General features: G+C 46.3%; 1 protein-coding gene and 1 long non-coding RNA gene across 8 annotated transcripts; one reads left to right on the top strand and one right to left on the bottom strand.

The window, feature by feature from the left end:
* The first annotated feature begins 32 nt into the window (after nucleotides 1–32).
* On the top strand, nucleotides 33–7,872 carry LOC310695881. Its single transcript, XR_014520330.1, has 2 exons — nucleotides 33–897; nucleotides 7,416–7,872. It is a non-coding gene; the product is annotated as an uncharacterized lncRNA (long non-coding RNA).
* Nucleotides 2,342–25,296, bottom strand: LOC310695732 (uncharacterized protein C8orf58). Of its 7 annotated transcripts, none has more exons than XM_083480609.1 (7): nucleotides 25,037–25,296; nucleotides 10,015–10,685; nucleotides 8,032–8,193; nucleotides 6,666–6,858; nucleotides 4,756–4,868; nucleotides 4,339–4,454; nucleotides 2,342–3,532 (listed from the first exon to the last, which is right to left on the bottom strand). In XM_083480609.1, exons 2-7 carry the CDS (start codon nucleotides 10,633–10,635, stop codon nucleotides 3,430–3,432), a joined length of 1,308 nt encoding a protein of 435 aa, XP_083336735.1. In that variant the 5' UTR covers nucleotides 10,636–10,685; nucleotides 25,037–25,296; the 3' UTR covers nucleotides 2,342–3,429. The 7 variants fall into 7 exon arrangements, with proteins under 7 accessions (XP_083336735.1, XP_083336732.1, XP_083336734.1 ...); XM_083480606.1 differs by having other exon boundaries at nucleotides 25,205–25,293; XM_083480608.1 differs by having other exon boundaries at nucleotides 4,343–4,454; nucleotides 25,205–25,286.
* Between the last annotated feature and the right edge of the window lie 1,018 nt (nucleotides 25,297–26,314).

The following is a 26,314-nucleotide window of genomic DNA, read 5'->3' as shown; positions in this document are numbered from 1 at the left end:
CATGCATTGTCAGATTATAAATAAGGCTTCACGTGTATCAACACTGCAGGCTGAGTCAGTATTATTATTCCCATATTGCAGACGGAGGGGCTGAGGCTGCGAGAGCGTGGCTTCCCTAAGGCCACCTAGTAAGGTCATGCCACAGACAAGATTCAGACTGGTTGCTTTCTAATTCAAAGCTCAGTGTCTTGAGTCACATTCTTATCATAACTTACCTGGGAATAAGTCCCATCAAACGCAATAGGATTTACTTCTGGATAGGCGTGTGTAGGATGGCACTGTTAGCTGTTACTCTTCACCAGGGGCAGGCAGACCACAGGTTTGCAGGAACTTTTTTCCTTTTACTATATCCCAAGATCCACCAATGATTATGTGCATAATTAAGAATTAAACCATTCTGAACCCAGGCAGAGAAACATACGAACTTAGCTCACAGTCCTTCCACACACAAATTCACTCCTGATTACCCCCAGCACACCTTTCCCCATTTCAACAGTATAATTTGGGTGTCAGGAATCATTTGTTTGCCAACTGGGAGTCAGAAAAGTGCAACCAAAATGATAAAAGGGATGCAGCAGCTAACTCCCCCATGTTGCATTTGGAACTTCTTAGTTTAGAGAAAAGGCAAGTGAGAGGATATTACAGAAGTATATAAAATTATGCACAGAATGGGAAAAGTGGGTAAAGTTTTTCTCCTGCTCTTGTAACACTAGAACTCCAGTGACATCCAATGCAGCCGAATGTTGGAGAATTCAGGACAGACAAAATAAAGGACTTCTTCACACAGCACACCCCAGGTTTAATCTTCAGGCAGAGCAGGGAGAGAACCCTGCCTGACACCCTGGATAATCGTCACCAGTCGGTAGAGAGATGGCTGGATCAATGGCCTGGCTAAGTGTAAGGCAGCTTCCTATGTTCCCAACCAATTTTACATAATTGCTACAGGGAGGTTACTGTTAAGAATTCCTGCTCCATGATTGCAGTCATAGGATTGTTGTCTTTCACATGACGGTGTATGTTATGACTCCACATGGTTCAGCACCCCAGGAGGGAGGGAACATGCCAGCCAGGCATGTGTCTCTGCCAGAGTCCTACTCGAGTGTAGGCTGAATTCTTGACAGTTACAGCCCTTTATTATCTTGATCAACCACCACCAACTCTATATGTTGACGTAACTCAAGACTTCCTTGCTGTTCCTTGCTTTTAACGACGCATCAGAGGGCCGTGCAACAGGCACCAGATGTCCAGTGCTTTTCTTTTGTTTGGGAAAAAGTCTTTGATCTATCAGGCCAAATCTAACTCTCTGTTCTTCCTCTCCAAGCTGTGCACAGGAGGGCAAATCCAACAAGCCATGTTGTTGATTGTTACATCAAAGGGAAAGCAGTGGGGGAGGGAAAAGGAAGAGAAGAAAAGTTACGTGCAAAGATCCTTCTCTAGCGAAACCCCAAATTGAGGGGGGGGGGCTTGTTTGCTGCCAACAAATCACAAAGAACTTCAAAAGTAAAAGTCCTCATTGAATCCTGTTCAAGGCATTCAGCAACTAATAAATTAAATAAATAATAAATTAAATAAATAATAATAATACCTCCAATGTATAATAGTACTAATTTGAGAATGATGTGTGTGATGGAAAGAGGATAAATATACCAATTGTGGGGAGGGAGGGGGGTCGTGACTCGGCAGAGTCAAAGGAAATGTATGGTGCTATTACAATTTGTTGGAAAAGAATATGTAAGGAAAATAATAAAAATTCACTTGGAAAAAATAAATAAATAATAAGGTGGACTTAGGAATTTGCCGTTCCTGAGGTCCGTTTGTAACCTGAAACCGTTCTTAACCTTTTGCTAATGAGGCCTCCTGCTGCCGCCGCGCCACCGGTGCACAACTTCCACTCGCATCCCAGGGCAAAGTTCGCAACAAGGGGCATCTACTTCTGGGCATTCTTAAGGAGGGCGGTATGTAACAGGAGGTTCCACTGCACAAGGTCAGGCCATTGGCCTGTCTAGCTCAGTATATCATCTGCACTGACTGGCAGCAGCTCTCCAGGGCAGGTTTTCCAGGCAGGAGTCTTCAAGCCCTGTTTGGTGGGATTCATGTAAGTATCTGCTTGGCTCTGTGGAACACAGTGTGGTGACCTAGATGGACCCTTAAGTCTCATCTAGCAAGGCTCTCCATATGTTCTCACAACATGCTATGCATGTAGGGAATTCCTCCATACACACCCCATGGAGGTCCTTTCACACATGCAATATCCCCCACCCCAGGCTGAAGTGGCACAATTCACAGCATTCTGTTGAACTTTCAGATAACTTTCTTCCAACATAATTTCAAAGGCAGAATGTAAAAAAGTCTGCAAATAGTTTTATTTTCCTCACTTTTATATAACTTGTGAATATATCAATTTCCATCTATATACACATACATGCGTGACCATTAGGCCATATAAATATATACAAGGCTCACTCCATATGTGAAGTTATATAGCTGTATGTGAGCACATACAAGAAGATGTGGAGTGTCAGTCATTTGTTTAATAAGGAAAATCATAATTAAAGGCAGGGCCAATAAGTTATTTCACATTCTGCCATGCAGGGATTTCCTAGTGGGAAATCTGGGAAAAGAGGTCTATCCTCTCCCCTCAGAGCCATCGTCCTCACCTAGTAACCACGCACATGGGATTTTATGCCTATGCTCCTAATCAATGAGACGGCAGCCTAAAATCTTAGGAGAGTTGGCAATGATGGGAAAAGATCTTTCTAACACAGAATATGGTGATGTTTGGTGGTGTGTATGAGACAGACCTAAAACCTGTTTTCTCCAGAGGGCCGGCCTCAGGAGATCTGTCCCAAAGACAGTGTATAAAAATAAGAAGGGCAGGCTAAAGAAAATGAGGCTATGTGCCAATGTAAAACTGGCTCTCTGTAGACTGTGGTTTGTAAATAGAGACCCAACACAATACAATATATGTGCTGATACAAATCATGGTTAATTTATACCAGGTCCCCTCCTAACCATGGTTTACAAAGCCCACGTTGGTGCATAGTTTACGTTACTGCACTGGTGCATATGTAATGTGAAAACAATAAAACAGGACAGAAGGGGTAAACTGCAAGAGGAGGAAGCATTTGCTCACAAGGCTGGCTTCGAATTTGCAGACTGGATTGCAGGGAGCAGTTATGTTTCCACTTGGTTGGAAAGGTTTCATAGAAGGGAATCATTTTGCTAGGTGGAGATTTTGTGTTTCCATTCTTTATCTGAAAGTCTCTTCTCTCTTCCACTGGAGGGGGATTCAAAGCTCACCGCCCTCACAAAGTGGGTGGAGCATTTCGGCTCCCAATAAGCTCACAGGGAAGGGAAGAACAGTCCATGTGCATGACAGCACTGACTTGGGGGCCCCAGACCTGTCATGCCTCCAAGAGAACCTGTGGCTCACCGCATGGAAAGGTGTTTCGATCTGTGCTTTTTCCCACCCAGAGTGGGCAGGAAACGCCACCTGGGTTGGGATTCTTCTTTGTCCAATATGGTATATGTTCTGTAAGGAAAATAAAAGGGATGAGGGAGATCAGATAGGAGGCACTCACTCAATAGGTTGCTTGCAACACAGGTTGCTACAATATCCAAATTACCTGGCGTTAGTAAAAGTTTCTTTCCCTGCGCATGAGGCAGCTGGAAATGTGAGCTCCACTTTTAACAAACACATTTTCTCAATGTAATATGTAAGAGCTGGAAGAGTGGGCTCATGCCCAATGCCACCACACCAAGTCTGACTGGGGAGTCCCCACTGGCACACCCCAAAAGTAACAAAGTGTTGTGTTTTTATTATTTTTTATTGGGAGCCCAGAGTGGCTGTGGCAACTGTTGGGGGTACTTGGTCATTCGCTTTCAGAACAATGTCGCCATGAGTTTCTGCATTTAAGATGAAACTCTGGCTGTGAAGCTGGATTGTTTACACAGGTTCAAAGATACGACAGTGAAGTCACGGACATGCGCAGTACGTTATGTGAGTGTGACTAAGAGAGATTTTTGGTTTTGATCAGCTGAGAGGATGCAAGCCGATCTGTCGCTGTGGGAATCCACAGCAGTCTCTGTAAACAGCAACCATTAAGCTTAATGACAGGCAATAAAGTAATCTGCCTAGAAACAATTGTGTGTTGGTCATCAATCAAGACTAGGGGCCGATTTCCTCACGCTTCACTGTAGACTGTATTTCAACTCTGTTAAAAGCCTGGTCAGAAGTGTGCTGGGCGAATCTGTTTATAGCAGCTATCACGCCATAAACAGCCACAGCAACCCAGTCAGATGAGTGGCATATATATTTTTTAATCATCATCATCTTACCTACACTGACTGCTGCTGGGGGCAGGCTCACCAGATGAGATGGGTTCATTGGCCCGCACAGATTTCCTCGTAATCCTGCTGATCAGCCCTTTGACTTTGCCCCAGTGAGAGTGGTCCTGAGAGAAAGAGGACACAATGTGGAGAGACTGGGTCTATCCCAGGGTACATGACATTTATACCAGCCATTATCCCAACAATGCAGAAATGAAACCAACAGCCAGGAATCTTTGATCCCTTCTCTGTGGGTGACCTGAATGCTACCCAGTTGGTGGCTACCCACGCTCTAGACTCTAGACACTATACCACACTGCCTCTTTGTGCCATCAGTCACGCCTCTCCAGATTTAATTCAATCTGGGAAGTTTTTTGAATTTTTTTTTTTTTTTTTTTTTTGCCTAATGGAACACAAGAGACCTACCTTGAGCTTCATGCCTGGTGGCAAGGTGTGTGAGCCCCCATCTAGCTGATCCAGCAAACTGGGAGAGCTGGCAGAGTGGGCCGTTGACTTCTGAGGGCAACCAGCCTTGTTCCCTATGGCAGCAGAAGTGTATGTTAGCCCAACACAATCAAATCATAAGAACATAAGAATAGCCCTGCTGGATCCGACCGAAGGCCCATCTAGTCCAGCCTCCTGTTTTTAATTTATTTATTACATTTATATCCCCACCTTTCCTCAAGGAGCTCAAGGTGGCAGATATGGTTCTCTTCCTTCCCATTTTAGCCTCACAACGGCCCTGTGAGGGAGGTTAGGCCAAGAGACTAGGAGTAGCCTATGGTCATCCAGTGAGGTACATCCAGTGGTCCGACCCTCTAACCCAGGGGTTGTCAACCTGGTCCCTACTGCCCACTAGTGGGAGCTTCAGGATTCTAGGTGGGTGAGAGGGGGTTCTATGGCACAAGCTGAATCCTCCTTCCATCGAGCACTGCGGGGTGGCAAGAAAATTTTACCATTAAGAAAGATGCATTAGTGGGCAGTAGGTGTAAAAAGGTTGACTACCCCTGCTCTAACCACTACATCACACTGGAACCATAATTTAACTGTGGACTCTGCTCTCTTCATGAACCCAGTGTGCTAAAAGGACTGCCTGAATCAAGGCTCAGTCTCATTTGAGAACGCGTTTAATCAGAAGGTGGAATCTTGTTTCCTTCTGGCTTTTCAGCTTGTTGCCAATTTGCCTCCATGTCTAAATTCATTATATTTTCTCAGACAGACATCTCCCAAGAGCATGTTCTGAATGTAACACCTAAATAGCTCCACTCATTTTTGTTCTTGATGACAGTTCTAAATGTTGTACAGTGTGACAGACCACTTTTCTTACGTGTGTTAAAATTTCCAATAAAAAAACCTGAAGGACCTGGAAATCTGTTTATACTTATTCTACCGATCTGAATAAGTTAACTGCAACTTTGAAGCTACCCAGCTCAACTGATATTATATCCCTTTGCTACATTGATGAATTTTATGCAGCAATGCATTTTTAGGAACAGAAACAACTTCACACACACAAAAAGGTAGCAACAGAAAATTTCTTGGAATTTTCTGAGAAGTTTCTGCTCCACCACATCACAACTTTCAACCTTTTTTCAAACAAATAGTTTCAAACAACCTGGTTTCAAAATGATAGTTCAGTGTTATCAAACTCCAGCTGTAAATTACCTCAGATTAATAAGAATTCATAAGGGATGCGGGTGGCACTGTGGTCTAAACCACAGAGCCTAGGACTTGCTGATCAGAAGGTCAGCGGTTCAAATCCCCGCGATGGGGTGAGCTCCCGTTGCTTGGTCCCTGCTCCTGCCAACCTAGCAGTTTGAAAGCACGTCAAAGTGCAAGTAGATAAATAGGTACCGCTCCGGCGGGAAGGTAAACGGTGTTTCCGTGCGCTGCTTTGGTTCGTCAGAAGAAGCTGTACACCGGCTCCCTCAGCCAGTAAAGCGAGATGAGCGCTGCAATCCCAGAGTCGTTCACGGCTGGACCTAACGGTCAGGGGTCCCTTTACCTTTACTAAGAATTACTTAACATATACCCACAAAAGAAAAAAGTGACTACCAATGTTGGTAGTCTTATGTTAAAGCCCTGACCTTTTCATAACATATTTAAAAAGCTATCAACAATATTCTTAGAAAACAACTGAACCTGGATCCAGCATGTTTTGTTAACATTTCTAAAAGCGAAAAGGGTTTAAAGTTAAGAATCCTATTTGTCATGTGATCACAGTAGATGAGTATGTTGCCTCAGTACCAGAAACGTTTGCATGCTCTGGCTAAGATACTCTAGTACTCGGGATCAGGGCCAATGGCTTGTCTTTAAACCCAGAGTCAAGAGCTCACCCAGGTTACGGGCTGGGCTCCGTAGCGCCCGCGTGTCCGAGGCAGAGCGGGCCCGGAAGTGGTGGGGGTGCCAGGAGTCAGCCGACTTGAGATGCTCCGCTTCGGCCACCTCTTCCGTGGTTGCTGGATCCTCAGCCTGCATTTCAAGTCTCATCAGCCCAGGGCCATCTGGCACAGCTTCAGAAAAGCCTTCCTGTCAGACAAAATGGTACCAGAGTTGAAGAAAAACCATTCTAGAAACACATGTCTGGGGGACATATTTCAGGTTCAACAGCTGAAATGGGGCTAAGATTAAAGAATGTGGAGATTACTGATCCCAGGACTATGGATCCAACTGCAAAAGAGCCAGTCTGGTTAGAGTGCATAGCTATGACCTGTGAGAACAAAGCTTGCCTCTCTCAGCCTACCTCACAGGGTCGTTGGGGGGGGGGAATGTTGCTCTCTGCTTCTTATATGTGATTTAAAAGGAAGTAATTAAATAAAATGAGCCCTTTGAGCTCACAGAGTGTGTTTGTGAATACTGCTGATTGGTGATGTTGGCTTTCAATATGCATAGGGTAATTTGCATTAGAAAATTTTCAGTTATGCATCAGAAAATGTTGTGAGATAATAGAAAAAGACCTAATATTTATTTGCTTGTATTTGGTGCTTTTTTTTAAATGTCCGCCACCAAACTTGCCTAATACTGTATTTGCAATTGGCTCCTGTGCATTCTTGCTAATGAATGTATGAAACTAAAATTTTCCACAGAAATATCAAGCACTAAAAAACGTCTGCCCCACATACTGCTGCTGACCCACTGATGAGTCAAGTCCAACACATGAAAGCAGCTCATCTCTTTGGCAAACGAAATTAATGGACTATGCCGAGCTGGCGAGATTAACAGGGAAAATTCAAAACCAGAAGGACCAGATTTTCTGAAGGACTGGAAGAAATTTATGTTATATTTGAAAGAATACTGTAATTATTTAACATCGCTAGTAGGGTTATGGAAGTTTTGTAGGGAGGATTTTATAAATTATTGTGAAGATGACCGAGATATGGATGTAAGATTTGAATTCTAGCAATAAGTATAGTAATACAATTCAGAATGAGAAAGGAATTTAGAAAACCTTTAGAAGGGTTGAAGAAAGTCTTAGGCGATAATAGCCAAAGATTTGCTATGTTGTTTGTAAGTTGTTATGTTGGAAAATATGTGTAAAAATTATATTAAAAGAAAGAAAGAAAGGAGCTCATCTCTGCCCACCACCACTTCCTGCCCCCAATGTCCGTACTGCCATCTCCTTCCTACAACAAATTTACTCAAAATCAGCATGAACTTGTTTCAATAACCCTCTAATAAACAGCCCTCAGCCCTTTCTCTCACGTTCTCAGATTCCTGGACCCGCACCCGGCACTCCATAATCTGCTGCTGATGCTGAAGTCGAAGGTTGGCCTGCTGGAGGTGGGCGATCTTCTCCAGCATCTGGCAAATGTGCTCCAAGTACCGTAAGCCCTGCCCAGGCATGGTCAGCAAAGTCTCGTGCACCTAAGAAAGGAGCCAGCATGGGCCATCAGGGATATGAGCTACTTGCACATTCCGTATACAGCAGACAGCCAACAGCCCCAGAGAGAAGCAGTCTGAAGTGGAGAAGGAGGCGGCAAGCAGCTCCTGAAACAGCCCTGCAGCATCATGCCAAAGGCTCATCTCCCAGTGGCTGAGCAGATGCCTATGGGAAGCCTGCAAGCAGGACCTGGGCTAACAGCCCCCGCCCCGCCCCCGCTTGTGATTCCCAGCACCTGATATTCAGGGGACTACTGCCTTCCATAGCAGAAGCAGAAGGTCACTCTCATGAGTCACTGATATCCATATCCTCCATTAATGGGTCTCATCCTCTTTTTTGATCCCATCCAAGTTGCATTCTGTGGGAGTGAGTTCCATAGTTTAACTAGGCACTGTATGAAGAAATACTTATTTTTGTCAGTCCTGGACCTTTCACCTAAGTTGAGTTAGCCATTATGAGCGGGGAAGGGAAATGAAATATAGGATTTCCAAGATCTGCCTTAAGGAAACAGATGGTGCTGGCTCTGAACAGATTGTAGTATCAAAATTTCACATTTATTACACCAGGATGGATTTCAGTGCAGACCCTGAACTCGCTTGGGAATGTAACTGGAAACATCTCTAAGCAAAGGGCATCAGATGTGGGAGCACAAACTGACGTGGCCTGTCTTTTCATCCAAAGTATTCAACATTGCTTAGCAAGACCAAAACCTCAGTGTCAAATATGAAAAATAGCTGTCATTTCCCACAATACAGTGGTACCTCGGGTTAAGAACTTGGGTTATTTCGTTCTGGAGGTCTGTTCTTAACCTGAAACTGTTCTTAACCTGAAGCACCACTTTAGCTAATGGGGCCTCCTGCTGCTGCTGCCGCACAATTTCTGTTCTCATCCTGAAGCAAAGTTCTTAACCCAAGGTACTATTTCTGGGTTAGCGGAGTCTGTAACCTGAAGCCTATGTAAGCCGAGGTAACACTGTACAAAAAAGCTTGTGCCTGACTGTTTTTGAACAGATGGATTCTATAGTTGAACTAGGGAAGAGCTTTATGGGTGCAAGAGTCCAAGTTGGCTTATGTGAGGCAGCCATGCTAGAGGATTGGTTTCTGGAATGCCAGCTTTATTCTGATATTAGGGAACAACAACAACCACACAGATACACAAACCACAGTTTGCATACTCTAACATGCAGTTTAGATGTATTTTACTTTGTTCTGATATGGTCTATGGACTAATTCAGTAACTTTTATGTATGTATGCATCTAGCTCAAACTCAGGTGAATCAAGACTGGAAGGCCAAGTAAGTTCTCAAGTGCCCCAGCACCTTCCTCCTAAAAACCGGGTCAGGAAAGAGCAGCGTGTGCGCGTTACGTTATGTCATTAGAGGGCAAGGACCTTGCCACATTCCAGCAAGAGGCAATTAGGCAAGGTATCGTCATCAGGTGGAATGGAGAGCATTTCCCATACGAAACTGCCCCACCTAGCTAGTGGGAGGAGAGACTGGGATACGCAGGAGAGCATGCAAGCTACCACACAATCCTGGGTCACTAAAACTCTGCCAGCCAGTCATAAAAGCCGCCTTTCCAGCTATCTATAGACCTGTTTCCCAGCACACAGCTATTCCTTCTCCAAACAGGAGACTAGCTAGGCAGAAATAAAAACCCATCGCAAAGGAACCTAGAAAAGGAAGAGCAGCTTTTGGCCAAACCATGCTTAAAACTGGAAAACCTGCTGCAAAGGATCCTGGGAAAGAGGACCTGTGCTTGGCTTGGCTTAAAACAGCAGAGCAGTGCACCTTTCTCCCCACTTACCTGTCCTTGTGGGCTCCATTCCTCTGGGGTGCTGTTGCCAGACAGCATAGGAATCAATTCCCCTGCAGCAGCATCCACATTCTCGTCGACGCTTGCTGCCCAGTGCAAACGATAGGAATTCAGGCCCTCCAAGTCCACAGGGCTACGGGGCCTCTGACCCAGCCGCCCGGGGGATCGACGAGGCAGCTGGTGCTTCTGAGACCGCTGGACCACCTGGGCCAACTTCTTGCTGGCAGAGAGATTCTGGCAGTAGGCACGATCCTGGATGGGACCCAGGTCCTCCTGCTCTTCACCTTTGGGGAAGCCTTGGCAGGGAGTTGCAGAAAGTGGTGGAGAGTCTTCCATCGAAGGCTGGAAGCCATCAAGACAGTCCAAACAGAAGCTTTTCTCTGAGCCCTCCGGGCTGGAGGGAGAGTGATCGTTGCTGGTCATTTCAACACCAGAATCCTCCGATTCAGGTTTGAGGAACCTCCCGCTGATAGGCAAGAAGCCTAGCTGGTGGGGAATGGGTTCTGTTAGGGAGCCAGCCTCATCCAATCGATCCACCCGGCTGTTTTTCTTGCCATCCAGCTCCATGTCAAGGGGGCACTGGAGTTGAGGTTCCTGTAGACTCTGAAACATGCTGACTGAGGTCAACACCACGCAGTTCTCTACGGGGCTCCAGGCACTAGCTGAGATTTAGAAGAGAAGCAGACATGGTTGAGACAGAGGCCAACCCTGCTCCACAGATCATGAAAAGCCCAACACCTGGATCCAAGTAAATATAGTGCCTTCCCAACAGATAACTCCGCCCTGGCCACTCTCCTCCCCCCAAAGCTCCTTTGGACGAGGAAATGTGTGTGCTTGCAACATATGCATTCCAAGAATATTCCTCATGCACCTGAATCATGCTGGCCTTTGCTTCAGACAAGGCGTGGCAGAGAAGGAGGAGCTGAAGACGGTGCTAAGGAAATAAATCTTGGGGGAATAGCTTCGGCACAAGTATTATTGCACATGGACCATGAATGGTGTGTGCCACCCTACTGCCAAGACTTGCCCACCTGTCTTCAGTCTCTCAATCGGTCTGTTCAAAAAATTATGTAACTGGGGCTACAAGAGAGGTCTTGTGCAAACTTTGTGGCCCTAGCAACTTTCACACATTCTACTTAATTTGATGGCAGGGTTCTTGCTGTTAGTCTGTAGAAGAAGGGGTGGACAATCTATGGCAGGGGTCGGCAACCTGCGGCCCATGGGGGCTGTTTAACTAGCTCACGAGCCACCCCCAAACCAAGTTGCCCACTCAGAGTCATCACACGCACGCAATCCAGCCCACAGAGAGTCTCTGCGGGACTTGACCGGCCCAGGCAGACCGACACTTTGCCGACCCCTGATCTATGGCCTCTGCCTAATTTCCCATGAGAGTGGGGAGAGCCCAGAGGGAGAGAAAAACATCACACTGTGTGCAAAGGAGGTTATATAAAACAAATACTATGCAGTTAGACAACACTTTCAGAGCGTATTTGCAGCCACCTCACAGATATTGTTTCAGTAATCTTTTCAAACAGCCCTCTAAGGTAGACCAATATTATCTATAATTATTGTACCAAGGAGGCCTAGAGAACTCAGCTTGCCTAAGGTTATCCAACAAGCTCTTAGTAAACGGAGACATCTGAACCGGAGGAGTCCCAGTTCACAGATTATTCCTTTTTACAATATGCTGGTGACACTCAGCTCTGCTTCTCAAGATCTAAATTGGAGAGACCAGTTTCTGGATGCCATGGTGGGATGGATACTGGGAAATAAATTTTGCTTGAATTCTGGCAAGTGGTTCTCTTTCCCAATAAATTGGTCCACTGCCTGAGTGGATGGGGGTGACGAACACCCTCTGAAGCAGCAGATACACAGCTTTGGGGTGGCTCCTGGGTCCAGCTCTGTCACTGGAGCCCCAAGTGAACTGCTGAGTTACAACGGATTCAATTAATCCTCCTCCTCATCACGGTGAGGAGCGCCTTTAGCATCAGGCAGGTACCATCACTGAAACCTTTTAGACAACTCTTCTGTTTCGGCAAGCCTAACCAGACATATGATTTGGTTGCATCTGTTCTTGGGTTTTTAAACTGTTTTAAAATGTTTTAAGTATGTGTCAGAGCTGCTTGAAGATCCTAGCTCACAGAGGATCACGCTAGCCAGCGATCATTAAGTAAAAGTCTTTATTAAGTTACAGTTTCCATTCTCAAGCTGCTGCGTGCAACTCTACGTCTAGTAGCTAGATCGGCGAAGCTCCGTCTGAGTCTCCGCCCCGTGTGCACCAACTTAATATCCTAGCCCTGCTCCACCTTTTCCGCCTGACTATTCTCCTCTGGGTCCCTCTGCCCCCCGGGGTCTCCTCCCTCCGGGATTCTTCTGACGCTGACCCCCCGGACCCTCCTGTCTCCTTGCGCCGGGCTTTAGGACCTGGCTCCCTTTCCGGGCTGCCTCCTGCGCCGCCTTCCGGTGCATTTGAACTTGGCGCGCGCGCCCAACCTTCCACCTTCCGTCTAACCGTCTCTTCGCTCCCCGATGGAGGTGTGGCCACTCCTGACTCGTGTCCTCCCTCCTGTTGTGAGCTGCCGGCGCTTGCCCCCTGGCTCCCTTCCTCTTCCCTGCTCTCTGGCGGTGACGCTGGTCCCGATTTCCAACTGCTCTCCTCTGAGTCCCCTCTGGCTCTATCTTCCTGGGGTGCCCCCCTAGACTCCCCCCTTGCCCTGGCCACTGGTGCTCCTTTCTGTGAATCCTCTGATTCACTGGAAAGACTCGGAGATCTCGGGTCGTCGTCATCACTCATCTTTTCTTCTGCCTCCTCCCCTTCGCTCTCTGTTTCCTCCCTTGCCCTTGCCTCTGCTCCTAAACCCCTGACAGTATGTTTTTTCTTAACTCTATTTTTTGTTAAAGAAGTGTTTGTCACCCTGGGCTCCTCTGGAGGTAGGGCAGGATAAAAGTTTCAAAAACAAATACTCCTGTGACCATGCTAAGGCCTTCCATGCCTCCTTTAGCCCTGCTGCTGATGCTGCAGTGAGCCCTGGGAGATGCAGAGCACCTGAGTGACAGGTGCCTCGTCCTTCCCCCAGCGCCATCTCCACCCCCAATACAGCTACTCTACTGTGGCCAGCAGGACTCCCAATTTTTATCCCACAGGAAGGTTGGGAGAGGAGGGTGGGCAAAAAGGCCAGCAAAGAAGGAAGTGCAATCTGTCTCCTGGAATTATTGGCGGCATTACAGGATCTTTAGGTTGCAATCTGGCAAACAGGTAAAGTTGGCATTTCAGTGGTACCAGGCACCTGCAAGAATTCTCTCTTCTGTGTAAACCACTTGGCAGGGTATTTTGGGTTTATCCAATGCTAATTCTATTCAAGAGTTGAAATTAATGAACCTATGTTATACATGTCCATTAATGTCAATGGATTTACTCTTGAGTAGGAACCCCACAGAATACAATCCTTTCTGTTTCAGAATTAACTGATTAGTTTAATTTCTATTCCTCCTTTCCTGGAGACAGTGCTCCCCTGACCAAAATAAAATCCTCAGCCGCCCTACTACTAGCCTCCCTTCTAGGCACTGACCAGATCCAGACCTGCTTAACTTCACGAAGGTGATTGCATTGCAGTTAGACAAGTTATGTTAATTGCATCATTGGAATGTTTGCTTCTGAGCTGCAGCTTCAGAAACAGGAGTTTCCTCCATCCATGCATGCAATTTAAGCCAAAAAAGGTAATTCCTAAGCCTTTGTGTTTACAACAACATTGATGGTTTTTATTTTTGACTCCCTTTACTGACTAGCACAAAGATAACTCTGGAGGTATCTCTTAGCACTTGGATTAAATAAATACCAAAGAATTTATATTTCATAAATACAGTGAACAGAAATGTGGTAACTGCTAAGATACACCTGCATGTCAAATAAAGTTTAGGTTTTATAAGTCAGGATTGCATTTTTTTAAAAAAAAATCCCCAAATTTCCATTTTTAACATTTATAGCATAGAATGAAATATATGCAGCACAAAAAGGAAAAACCGAGGGATAACTGTGAAAAAACGTGGTGGAGAATCTTCTTTAGCCCAAGGACCAGGCAACCTTCTGGGGGCCACACGGTGATGGCGGCCAGCCTGGACCAGAGGCAAAAGCAGACAGGATAAAGAAAGTCAACTTCCCATAGCCCAAGAGGCTCGTTTCTATACATACCCTTCTCTATCCACCATCCAGACAAGAAAGAGGCACCATCAAAGTTCAATAACACATTCTAGCCAAGAAAACATACTCAAAAAGGGTATGATCCACAGCAGTTCCTGGACCAGGATAGCTTGGCCTTGGTAAACCATCCTAGTGACTTCCTGTCTGGACTGCTGCAATGCATTCCACATAGGGCTACCCTTGAAGATGGCCTTGAAGCTGAAGTTAGTGCAGAATGCAGCCGCCAGGTTGGAGGGTGGGGCAATTAGTGGGACCATGTGTTGGCAGTCCTGGAAGTGTGGCACTGGATGCCAGTGAACTACCGGGCCCCTTCCTCTTGGTTCATGTGGGAACCAATGACACTGCAAGCAATAGCCTCCAGAAGATCAAAAGAGACTACGAGGCTCTCGGCAGGAAATTGAAGCAACTAAATGCACAAATTGTCATCTCATCTGTCCTCCCAGTTAAACGACGTGGCCCAGGGAGAGAGGGAAAAATAGTGGAAGTGAACAGCTGGCTTCGCAAATGGTGTAAACAGGAACAGTTTGGATTCTTAGATCACGGACTGCAGTTTCTTGAAGATGGACTTCTGGCAAGCGATGGGCTGCACCTCACAACGGTTGGGAGAAATGTTTTTGGCCAAAAATCTCAGAAACCTCATCAGAAGGGCTTTAAACTGAGTAATGTGGGGGAGGGAGACAGTGCTCCTGAAGGTAGGAGTCTATCAATTGATGAAGATGATCATCCAAATGTCATAGACCAAATGGAGCAAGCAGCACACAGACCTAGTGGTGGGAGGAAAAAATCCTTAAATAAGAGACACGGGGGAATGATTAATGGACTTCAATGTCTGTACACTAATGCGCAAAGCATGGGAAATAAACAAGATGAGCTTGAGCTCTTGGTACAGCAAACTAAATATGACATAATAGGCATCACTGAAACCTGGTGGGATAAGTCCCATGACTGGAATGTAATAATGGGGGGATACAATCTATTTCAGAGAAACAGACCAGACAAGAAAGGAGGAGGAGTGGCGTTATATGTTAGGGATGTGTATACCTGTGAAGAAATCCAAGATTTAGAACCTCAAAGCCAAAGTGAGAGCATTTGGGTCAAAATTAAGGGAGAGAAGAATAACAGAGACCTCATTGTGGGAGTTTACTATAGATCCCCAAGCCAAACGGAGGACATAGATGATGCCTTCCTGGAACAGATGGCCAAGCATGCAAAAGGAAGGGAGATAGTAGTAATGGGGGACTTCAATTACCCGGATATTTGTTGGATGTCAAACTCAGCCAAGAGCATAAGGTCAAACAGATTCCTCACTGGCCTTGCAGACAACTTCATTGTCCAGAAAGTGAGAGAAGCAACAAGAGGAACAGCCATTTTAGATCTGGTCCTAACCAATGTTGATGACCTGGTTAGTGGGGTAGAAGTGGAAGGATCATTAGGCGCGAGTGATCATGCTCTTCTGAAGTTTACTATACAGCGGAAAGGAGCAGCCAAGCATACTAGGACTCAATTTCTTGACTTTAAGAAAGCCGACTTCATAAAACTTAGGGAAGTGCTGGGTGAGATCCCATGGACAGTAATACTAAAAGGAAAGGGAGTTCATGATGGCTGGGAGTTTGTTAAGAGGGAGATAGTAAAAGCACAACGTCAGGCAATACCAATGAGACGGAAACATGGAAGGTGCTTAAAGAAGCCAGGGTGGCTATCTAAAGAACTTTTAACTGAGTTAAGATTAAAAAAGGATGTGTACAAAAAATGGAAAAGGGGGGAAACCACCAAAGAGGAATTCAAACAAATAGCCAGCACGTGTAGACACAAAGTCAGAAAAGCTAAAGCACAGAATGAACTCAGGCTTGCTAGAGAGGTTAAAAGCAACAAAAAAGGCTTTTATGGGTATGTTCGTAGCAAAAGGAAGAACAAAGAAACAGTGGGGTCACTCAGAGGAGAAGATGGTGAAATGCAAACAGGGGACACAGAAAGGGCTGAACTCCTCAATGCCTTCTTTGCCTGTCTTCTCCGATAAAGAAAACAATGCCCGACCTGAAGAATTTGGAGCAAATGATTCAGCAGAGGAAACACAGCCCAGAATAACTAAGGAGATAGTACAAGAATACTTGGCTAGTTTAGATGTATTCAAGTCTCCAGGGCCAGATGAACTGCATCCAAGAGTATTAAAAGAACTGGCAGATGTGATCTCAGAACCACTGGCAGTCATCTTTGAGAATTCCTGGAGAACAGGCGAAGTCCCGGCAGACTGGAGGAGGGCAAATGTTGTCCCTATTTTCAAAAAGGGGAAAAGAGAGGACCCAAATAATTACCGCCCAGTCAGTCTGACATCAATACCAGGGAAGATTCTGGAGCAGATCATTAAGCAAACAGTCTGTGAGCACCTAGAAAGGAATGCTGTGATCACCAACAGTCAGCATGGATTTCTGAAAAATAAGTCATGTCAGACTAACCTGATCTCGTTTTTTGACAGAATTACAAGCCTGGTAGATGAAGGGAACGCAGTGGATGTAGCCTACCTTGATTTCAGCAAGGCATTTGACAAGGTGCCCCATTATATTCTTGTAAAGAAGCTGGTAAAATGCGGTCTTGACTATGCTACCTCTCAGTGGATTTGTAACTGGCTGACTGACCGAGCCCAAAGGGTGCTCATCAATGGTTCCTCTTCATCCTGGAGAAGAGTGACTAGTGGGGTGCCACAGGGTTCTGTCTTGGGCCCGGTCTTATTCAACATCTTTATCAACGACTTGGATGATGGACTCAAGGGCATCCTGATCAAATTTGCAGATGACACCAAACTGGGAGGGGTGGCTAACACCCCAGAGGACAGGATCACACTTCAAAACGACCTTGACAGATTAGAGAACTGGGCAAAAGCAAACAAGATGAATTTTAACAGGGAGAAATGTAAAGTATTGCACTTGGGCAAAAAAAATGAGAGGCACAAATACAAGATGGGTGACACCTGGCTTGAGAGCAGTACATGTGAAAAGGATCTAGGAGTCTTGGTTGACCACAAACTTGACATGAGCCAACAGTGTGACGCGGCAGCTAAAAAAGCCAATGCAATTCTGGGCTGCATCAATAGGAGCATAGCATCTAGATCAAGGGAAGTAATAGTGCCACTGTATTCTGCTCTGGTCAGACCTCACCTGGAGTATTGTGTCCAGTTCTGGGCACCACAATTCAAGAAGGACACTGACAAACTGGAACGTGTCCAGAGGAGGGCAACCAAAATGGTCAAAGGCCTGGAAACGATGCCTTATGAGGAACGGCTAAGGGAGCTGGGCATGTTTAGCCTGGAGAAGAGAAGGTTAAGGGGTGATATGATAGCCATGTTCAAATATATAAAAGGATGTCACATAGAGGAGGGAGAAAGGTTGTTTTCTGCTGCTCCAGAGAAGCGGACACGGAGCAATGGATCCAAACTACAAGAAAGAAGATTCCACCTAAACATTAGGAAGAACTTCCTGACAGTAAGAGCTGTTTGACAGTGGAATTTGCTGCCAAGGAGTGTGATGGAGTCTCCTACTTTGGAGGTCTTTAAGCAGAGGCTTGACAACCATATGTCAGGGGTGCTCTGATGGTGTTTCCTGCTTGGCAGGGGGTTGGACTCGATGGCCCTTGTGGTCTCTTCCAACTCTATGATTCTATGATTCTAAGGTGCTAGTGCTAGCATACAAAGTTGTAAACAGCCCAGGACCCAAGGATCTAAGGGACAGGCCTTACAACTGAAAGGAGAGGCCCTGTTGTGATTCGGCTGCTGGGTGCTGCACTGACCCATAACACAGCCATGTTACTTTCTTGGTAGCAGTCCCTGCTTATGGAATGAAATATATGACTATGAGTTGTGGGGATATTTGGTTTGCTTTCAGAAGTTCCCAGAATTCATTTCATATTGCATTGTTTTTATCATTTTTTGCTGCTGTGGGCTCCTTTAGGATGGGAGAAAAATAAAGTAAATAACTCCTGGTTCCCTCTGCCAATCAAAACTTTAATTTCAGATGCCTAATTTAGAAGAGAAAAGACAGTCTTTTTGTTGTGTTGCTGAAAAAGTGGGAGCCTACTGCAGATGGTCTGTCTGCTTTCAGTTCTGCACGAGGCCTCCCCATTCCCTCTACTTGCATTCCAGGTTGTAGAGTCACCCAGACCAGTGAGGGGGGGGACACTTGAGTCAAAGTCATTATGACTTCTACCACACTTTTAGTACTAGTACTGTGCCATTCTTATCTAAATGAGCCACACAACAAGCTAGGCATTCCCAACAAGGAATCCTACATTTAATTTATTGGATTTTTATTGCACTAGCCAAAAACCATGGCAACATCCAAAGAAGGAAAAGTAAAAGGAAAGGAAAGGAAAAACAAACAAAAGACAAAGAACACAGCAGTTGCTACATATGCAGTAAAACCATGGTCAAATCCACCAAAATTTCTTATTACACAGAATAAAAGGTAATTCTCAAATAAAATGTGCACATTATATCTCAGAGTCCCCTTTGCAATTGACCACTAGCCCATCCACTTCTTTCCTCCTAATCCTCCTACCAGCGGCCGGAGTATAGAGAGCCTCCTTAGAAGTCCCAGAGTCATCAGTATCACTCAGCAGCCATTTCACCCTCTCCGCCCTGGTTAGACTAGTTTCCAACAAAGAACCCGGAATCAGGGGCCCAGTGTCTAGAAACACAGGGTCACTCCCTTGACTCTAGAAGCCTCTCTCGACTGGAACAAATTCAAAGAATGTGTTGCTTTTGTCCACTGCGTCCACAGGAGAGGAGTTTTTAGAGGACAGGATCTTTGAGCCAAGCTCTGGAATTATTAGAATTACTGTACAGCGCTAACTGTACATGGCAGAAGTAAAAAATAATAATAATGGGGGCCACAGAGCCCTATCCTCCAAAAGACAATGTGGCATAGAATTCTGAAGGCTGCAACTGATTCCAGAATAAATACGTTGGAAGTTTTTTTGCCAGGTCCATGACTTGTGTGTTAATGGGGGAAGGATTGGATTTTGGCAGTGCTCAGGAACAATCTCCCCTTTTGCTTAGAAGCTGGCATGGACGTTAAAATGCTTAAGTTAAGACCTCAGTCTCAGGTGACATCTCTATAGCAAGCACTCGTGCATCTACACCACCAGCACAGATGAGCACAGATGCCATCACTATCTGTTTTTAGGTGCCAGGCAAAAACATCCTCTTTCTACCCAGGCTTAGGGTTTTTAATTGGAAAGGTAGTTCCTTGTTATGCCCATCTTTTAAGTGGGGAGTGGCCCAGGTAGAGTACAGAATAGGACTTGCTGCTTTAAAATATTGTCAGATGAGCATTTCAGTTTTTGTGCGTTGCTGCTTTCATCTGACTTTGTTGTTTTATTTTACTGTGTAACTCACTCTGAGGCACTTGAATGCAAAAAAGGAACAATCTGATTTTCTGAGAAAACGAAGTCATTCTGCAACAATGCCAGTTAAGTATTCCTTCCCCATCCATGTGCACCAAGAGCTAGTTCTGCATGCAGCAACCTTCCTCTGGACTGCCCAGAAACACCAGATGCAAGACCACAGGCAGAACAAATGGCCAGGGCTCAACCCACACCATTCCCAAGTACGGGCAGAAGGTGGGGGGCACAGAAGAGAAACAAGGGGCCCATTGGTGTCCATCCCAGACTTGCCAAAGAGCTAAATTCCTTCACTAACTGAAACAATCATATTATTTGTTTAAACCACAGTTTCCTAAGTTGACCCCATGGGGGTCAGTGGGATTTTGCAGGGGGTGGGTGGAAAATAAGTTTATGAGGTATACTGCAAGAAACACAAAAATAATTAGGAACTTCAAGCTGCAGAAATAAAGGGCACAGGGCATGTACAGAACGCACATCCTTTGCCAGTGAGGAACCTCTGTATTTAACAATATGATTCCACAGTCCAGCAGCATTCCATATTTTTAAATTGTTATGAATTCCAGTAAGGGAGACTGAGGAATAAATGTTGATTATATAGTCATACTTACACTGCTAACAATTTGGGTTGGAGTCAAGGACAGCTGTACTAGCTCATCAGGGGAGTCAATGAACTCACACCTTTGGGAAACCCGGATTTAAACCCTTCCTCCTCCACTGCCTCTTCTGTCGGGACCCAGGCCTGCCCTCTGGTACTCTGCCTGGCACCTGGTGCCCCACCCCCACTATATAAGCAAACAAATAAACAACATTGCATCGTGGAGGCAGTGGTAGGATCCCGTGTAATGGCTGCTCCTCCTATCCAACTCACTCTCCCTCCCCCCAGACAAGCAGAGCCCAATAACGAAGATCCATCATTATTTCTCCCTCTCTTTTTCTGGCATCCTGAGAACATAAACACAAGCATATCTCCGTCTTTCATCAGCCTGGCTGGACTTTGCAGTTCCACTGAAGTGTGGAAGAATGCGCAGCCCCAAGAGGGCCCTGCAGGGAAACAGCAGAGCTGTTTGTGGAGGATCTGCCATCACCTGCAATCTGAAGCAATCATTTCAACCAGCAAAACCAGCACAGCTCCATCAAGAGCTGTCAGCCCCACTGGTCCTGCTACAGAGACCTCCACTCTCTTGAGCCAGCCAAATGCTTAAGGTAGAAGGGCGGGGTGGGGAGGGGGGAGAAGCAGGAGGAGGAACAGGTACTGGAAGAAATGAGAGATGAGCCGTTTGATCTACATGGTCAGAAGTCTCTCCAGGTGGAATGGATCCAAAACTTCACCTTCTCTCCTTCCAACTGTACCTATTTAGTAATACCAGTACCTGCTTTCTGAATAACAGTATTGGCAACTTGTGAGTAATGAAACCAAACTACACTGACCCAGGAGGAAATTACATTAAACTTAAAAAGCCTTGGGCTCCCACTTGTTCTGCATCCAGTGAGCTGGTTTGGAAAGCAGTGCAAACTCAACAATATCCTGTCGTTTCTTACTGCTTCCCAACCCCGTCCAGCTGTGCTTAAAGCCAGTCATGGGACTGCTGCCTTGCTTCCAATATTTGGGAAATGGGATTGCTGAGTTTTGAAATTTGAAAAAGTGCACCGAGTTTTGAAATTTGCTACAGGGAAATGCGACGTTTCTAAAAATGTGCTTGGGAAGCAGAACTTGCATGAACAAGGATAGTTGGTGGACTCCCACTCCCCTCACCACAGATGGCTCAGCCGATAGAGCATAAGAGTCAGGGTTGGGGGTTTGAGCTGCACACCAGGTAAAAAATTCCAGCATTACAAGGGGTTGAGCTAGATGACCCTTGTGGGTCCTTCCAACTTTATGATTGTCTGATCTGATTCAATATAGGGTGGCGATGGGAGCTGTAGCCCAGCTACATCTGAAGAATCCGTTGCTCTGTCCCTGCTTCCGCCAACCTAGCAGTTCGAAAGCACGTCAAAGTGCAAGTAAGCAAATAGGTACCGCTCCAGCGGCGGGAAGGTAAACGGTGTTTCCGTGCGCTGCTCTGGTTCGCCAGAAGCGGCTTAGTCCTGCTGGCCACATGACCTGGAAGCTGGACGCCGGCTCCCTCGGCCAGTAAAGCGAGATGAGCGTCGCAACCCCAGAGTCGGCCACGACTGGACCTAATGGTTAGGGGTCCCTTTACCTTTTTTACATCTGAAGAGTCACAAGTTCTCCAACCCTGTTGGGACAAAATTATGGGCCAGTTCACAAGAGTCAGTGTGGCATAGTGGTTAGACTGGGACTGAGGAAACCCAGGATCAAATGCCACCTCAGACGTGTAGGCACTGGCTGGCAAAAGGCTACTCACCATACCTCACTGTGGTGTAGTGAGAATGAAATTGAAGAGCCATGTACTCCACCTTAAACTACTTGGTGGAAATACCGGTAATTGTTCATGATGAGACTATGCATGGACAGCAGGGCCAGGGCCTAGTCCAGCTTTACAGCAGATGGCTTCTGTCTCACAGAAACATTGCTAGGTCTAATGTACTATTTTTCCATTCCTTGGAATGTATAATTCTTATCTGCAGACCGCAAAGAACTGGGACACTGAAGTTAGGTAGCCAATAATGGGAGCAGATAAAGAAATAGAAGGCCCACACTATCTTCCTTTCCAACTGAAGACATTTTGTTCTAATGAGCTTTCCCATCCCAGCAGAATGAATGAATCTTCGCCATCAATCTATTCTGTACAGCTTTTGTTTTGTTTAGTTTTGACTACATATATCTTCTGTCTTTGTGTTTTGTTGTTTTTATTGTACATCACCTTGAGGCTATTGTTCACAACAATGGCCATGGATCACGAAAGTCTCTGATCTGAGCTTTTGCCAATGGCTGATCACAAGCTTTTCTCTACAGCCATGAGGACTGGAAACTTGTATCAAAGTCAAGTTTCCAAATGTTGTGCAAGACACAATATTCCACACTTGCATAATAAACTGGGACACATACCTACAAACACCCAAGTCCTTTTCACGGAGCAAATCTCACTGTTGCTCAACCAGCTGAAATTCTGAATATGAATCTGTCATTTATGGCAAAGTGAGCAAAGCTCTGCTCATGGTTGAGCACAGAGAAACCAGTTCTGAAATGTAGTTCTGCAAACTGGACAAGAAAGTAAATCTGCCACATTCAGTACACATTCAGACTTACTTCTCAGTAAACAAATAAATGAGCAACCTTATGTACACTCAGAAGTTCTACTATATTCAATGGTGATTACTCTGAAGAAAGTGAAGACAGGATTGGAGTCTAAATCAGTGTTTCCCAACCTTTTTTGGGCAAAGGCACACTTGTTTGATGAAAAAAATCTCGAGGCACACCACCATTACAGCCCCGTGACGTCAGCGCGCAGCGTCACGCCGGGAGGGACGCACGAAAGCGTAAGTTTCAATTTTTTTCCCTCCCCCTTGCCGGGGAACCTCCAAGCTTTGGGGGTGGGGGGGAGGAGGCAGCAAAGCGAGGGACTGAGGGACTCCTCCAACGACAAGGGTTGGGGAAGAAGAGAAAGGGCTATTCCGCTCCAGTCACGGGAGGGGAATATGTACTGGCCCAACTGGTGTGCGGTCTTCGGAAAGCGGGGTGCGGGGTGCGGGAAGGAAGCCTAGGCTCGGGGTCCACCGACCTCGGCGGAGAAAGGCAACAACCGAAGCCTCCCGACGGTTTCGGGGGAGACGTTCAGAGCTTCCCTGGGAGTTTCTCAGCCTGCCTTTCGGAGGAAGAGGCGGAGGGGGCCTGGGGATGGCGGTGGCCTCGGCCTCGCCCTCCCTCTGTCCCTCTACCTTTGTAGTGGACGCGCAGGTTGTTCTGCGAGAGGCCGATGTAGCAGGAGGGCGGCCGAGGCCGGTGAGGGAGTAGGGTTGCCCGGGGCTTGAGGAGCCGTCGCCGGGAGTTGCTGCTGCTGTTGTTGTTGCTGCTGCTGCCCGGACATGCCGGCCTCCTCCTCGTCCGCTGTCTCGCGCTCCTCCCTTTTGCGCGCGCTGCCCCGCCGCCGCCCCATTGGCCGGGTCCTGTCAGCTGATCCTGTGTTATTTCCTGTGTGTGTGTGTGAGGGGAGAATGGAGAGAGAAACCTCGGCACCACCACCGCGGAGCCGCCCCCGGCTCGACGCGGATCCTCGCCGCCGCCGCCCCGCCTCTCGCCGCCCGACTCGCCCGCCTCCCTCCCACGGCACACCAGGCAACGTCTCGCAGCACACTAGTGTGCCACGGAACACCGGTTGGGAAACACTGGTCTAAATCATCCAGCACATCTATGCAACCTCTTGTATGCATGGGCATTGGACCTCAACTTTTCTTAAGTTTTACAGTGTGGGCATATTCAAGTCTAGGAGCCTACATGGAAGCAGTGAAGAAAGGGGATCTCTATTGCATCACTCCAATCTCTAATACAGTACTCCAATACCAATTTTTATTTATTTAAAATTGTATTAATCACATTCATACCCCATCTGTCCTAGAAGCAACTTAGGGTGATGTTCTTTGAGGTTATCCTGTTTTATTCTAATAAACATGCAAAAGAGGTTAGGCTGAAAAAAACAGACACTTTGACCCACTCCCCCTTAGCTTTATGACTGAGTGGAAATTTGAACCCAAATCTCCCCAGGCCAGAGTCCTACAGAAACACTACCAATTAAACCACAAAAGCTAAACAAACAACAGAAAGTTTTCCCCACCGCCTGGAGGGAAGCATTCAGGCACTGGAATGAAGCTTGTCTTCTCAGTCTGGTCCCCAGCTTGTATGTTGTCCTAACTTTTCCTCCCAGAAAATAACACACACATTTTGCAAGGCCATTGTGTTTAAAAACAAGATAATCACATCCTAAATAAAAGAAAGACAAGGGACCAGATGCCCAGGCCAACTACTTTCAAGGTCTCCTACATTTGTGTGCACACACAACTTTATTTACCAAGGGCACAAAATAGATCTTTGAGCCTGTCTTGCAGTTATGCAAACTTGTGACTATCACAAATGTGACACAGAAAGAAGAACGCACCCAATTTAAGTGCCACCCCCAATACCTTAATATGCCTTTCTGTTTTGGGCATCGATGCATCCTGCAATATAAAAGCAAAACGAATTTTGGCAGGAAATATATGCAAGCAATATAAAATTTAAACAGACGTACTGCTTTTCTGTTTATCAAAACTGCAGGACAGGCAACATTACTCTTAAAAGCCGTGGCACGTTCATCAAAGAAAAGCACAAACGCATCCTGTCGTGTCTGCCTTTATGCTCAATAAGTCTCAGAAGAAATACACTGAGGTCAGCATGCAATTCAACAGCCATTTGCACGTCCACTTGCGCTGGAATCCTACGCACACTAACCGGCGGTAAACCCCACGGAGCTCGGTGAGGCTTACTTTGGAGTAAGGGTTCCTAAGACTGCATTGGTAAAGGCATTCACGAGCAGCGTCGCGCAAAACAGCCCTCGAAAGCGAGACGAGAGACTTTCTTTAACAGAACTCCGGAGACCAGGCGGGTCGCCCGGGAACCCGCAAGCCAGGCTGGGGGGCCGCGCAGAAACCCACCTCCGCGCCCCGGAGGCGCCACCGAGAAGACGCGCCGCCTGCGCAGCATCTCGCGGCCGGAGAGGAGGAGGAGGAGCGGCGGCAGCGGCAGCAGCAGAAGCGCCAGAGATTTATAGGCGGAGGGAGGGCGCCGCTCCCGTGACGCCGCCAGGACCCTCCCCGGGGCAGCCAGGGACCCCCCCCCCCAGCCCGGGAAGGCAGGAGAGCCAGCCTCTCTTCTTACGACAAAAGCCTTCGTGCGTCTGAAGATGAACGGGAGTCCCCCAAAGCCTCTAACCCCCCCCCCAAGTGTTGGCCTTCGTTTTATTTTAAAAGTATTCATTTCTTTATTTGCAGAATACCGTAAATATATATACAGTACTGCCAACGTTAAGAAAACAATGGACACCGAAAAAGCCAACAATAAAATAATTATTACTGCATTTGTTAGTCACTTTAAGCGTCAAGGTAAAATGCAAAGAAGCAAAACCAAGTAAAAGCTGATTTAAAAACAAAATGTTCCTAAAACGTCCCACCCTTGTTAAAAGATGAGGACAGCCTTTGCTTTGCTAACCTTGAACTTTTTCCTGGAAATGCCGTATTTATTATTCCCACATCCTCGTTCCCAAGGATGGTGAAGTATAAGATACAGTGAGCAACCACAGACATGCCCATTTTACTCATGGAACGAAATCAGCTTTGTCTTAGTTTGCTTTAAAAATGCGCCCGAAGTAGTTTTTGCCAAGCTGGGCTCTCCATTTGTTTTAGCGCCAACTCCTGTCGCCTCCCGCCAGCACATCCCCTTGACTTCGCTGTGACACGCTCACAGGTATGGGAGACTGTGGTTTTACAGTGCAATCCGATACATGTCTACACACAAGTAAGCCCCCTTGGGTGCCATGGAATTTACTCCCAAGCAAGTGCAGCACTTCAACTGTATAGAGTAAGTTCCTCTGAACTGAATAGGACTTTTCTGAGTAGACATGTATAGCCCTGTGAAGGCATACCCTGTGAACAACACATTGCATATTTTGACATCCCTCCGTTCCTCCTGGAAGTGACAAGGATCCTCTCAGGCCAATGGCCATCTAGTCCAACGTTCTGTTCAACGAGGCGCTGCTTCTGTTCTCT

This window comes from Podarcis liolepis, assembly GCF_965112155.1.
Source record: "Podarcis liolepis genome assembly, chromosome: 16".
Classification (NCBI taxonomy): Eukaryota; Metazoa; Chordata; class Lepidosauria; order Squamata; family Lacertidae; genus Podarcis; species Podarcis liolepis.
The sequence above is the reverse complement of the archived record's forward strand: the minus strand, read 5'-3'. Positions and strand labels throughout refer to the sequence as shown.